This window comes from Marmota marmota, unplaced genomic scaffold (genome assembly GCF_001458135.2).
Source record: "Marmota marmota marmota unplaced genomic scaffold, marMar, whole genome shotgun sequence".
Taxonomy (NCBI): domain Eukaryota; kingdom Metazoa; phylum Chordata; class Mammalia; order Rodentia; family Sciuridae; genus Marmota; species Marmota marmota.
The window spans coordinates 2,802,106-2,802,997 of NW_026000241.1; the positions used below are offsets into that span (position 1 = coordinate 2,802,106).

The 892-nt window shown below is 66.5% G+C and overlaps 1 protein-coding gene across 1 annotated transcript in view; it reads right to left on the reverse strand.

The window, feature by feature from the left end:
- Asf1b (anti-silencing function 1B histone chaperone) overlaps window positions 1-556 on the reverse strand; it is a 10,547-nt gene extending 9,991 nt beyond the window's left edge. Inside the window, exon 1 of the mRNA XM_015489138.2 lies at window positions 125-556. Coding sequence (XP_015344624.1) covers window positions 125-233 — 109 coding nt within the window. The 5' untranslated portion in view covers window positions 234-556. The remainder of the gene's footprint in view (window positions 1-124) is intronic.
- Window positions 557-892: the final 336 nt, after the last annotated feature.

Below are 892 nucleotides of genomic sequence, written 5' to 3' on the forward strand. Positions count from 1 at the left end.
GGCTGTGGGGGCGGGGGGGAAGTTCAAGGGGCGATCGGGTTGGCCATTAGGGCGGTTCTTCACGGGAGGTCGGGGTCGGCCCGGGGATGGGGAGTGGGGGGGTCTCCGCAAGGCCCAGCCTCACCGTCCGCCAAGGCCTCATTGCACTCGAAGCTGATCTCGAACCGGAAGGGGCTGTGGAAAGGGCTTGGGTTCTCCAGCACCGCCACGTTCAGTACCGACACCTTGGCCATCACCTCGCCGGGCGGCGTCTGCGGCTGCAGCGGAGCTCGCGTCTGCGTCCGGTTTGAGCGGGGGCGGGGGGTGGTAGACGGGAGGCATTCAGCAGAGTCACAAGCCACCGCTCCCGCCGCCCCTCTCCGCCGACTGAAGAGCGCACCTCGTCCGCGCGCTGCCTTCAAATAGCCGGCCCCACCCTCCGGCCAATCAGCGTCAAAGCTCCCCGGCGGCGCGAGCACACCGTCAGCCAATTCTGGAGCGCGGGACGGCGCGCGCCCAGACTCCCCACACCAATGAGAGAAGCTCCCTCTTCGCGTAGGGCTAGGGAGGCGGGACCAACTCTAGACTTCTAAGAGTCTCCGCCGAGAACCAATCCTTAGTGTTTGGGATTCGGCTGTCAAGCGCAGGGGTGGGTGGAGTCAGAGTGCGGAACTTCTCTCGGCCAATCCCGAGGGTTCCCGCACCGGCGTAGAGTGGTCCGCCCTTCGCCCCGCCTTTCCGGAAGACGCAGTCAGTGCAGAGCAGAGCCGCCAACCGCCGAGCGGTGGCGCGCGGCGCTCGCTGAAGAAGGCGGGAAGGGCGGTTCTCGCGCTCGCGCTGATTGGCAAAGGAGAGTGGGAGGGAGCATAAAGCAGGTTTTTGGGAGCTGATTGGCTCGATTGGCTGAGGGGGG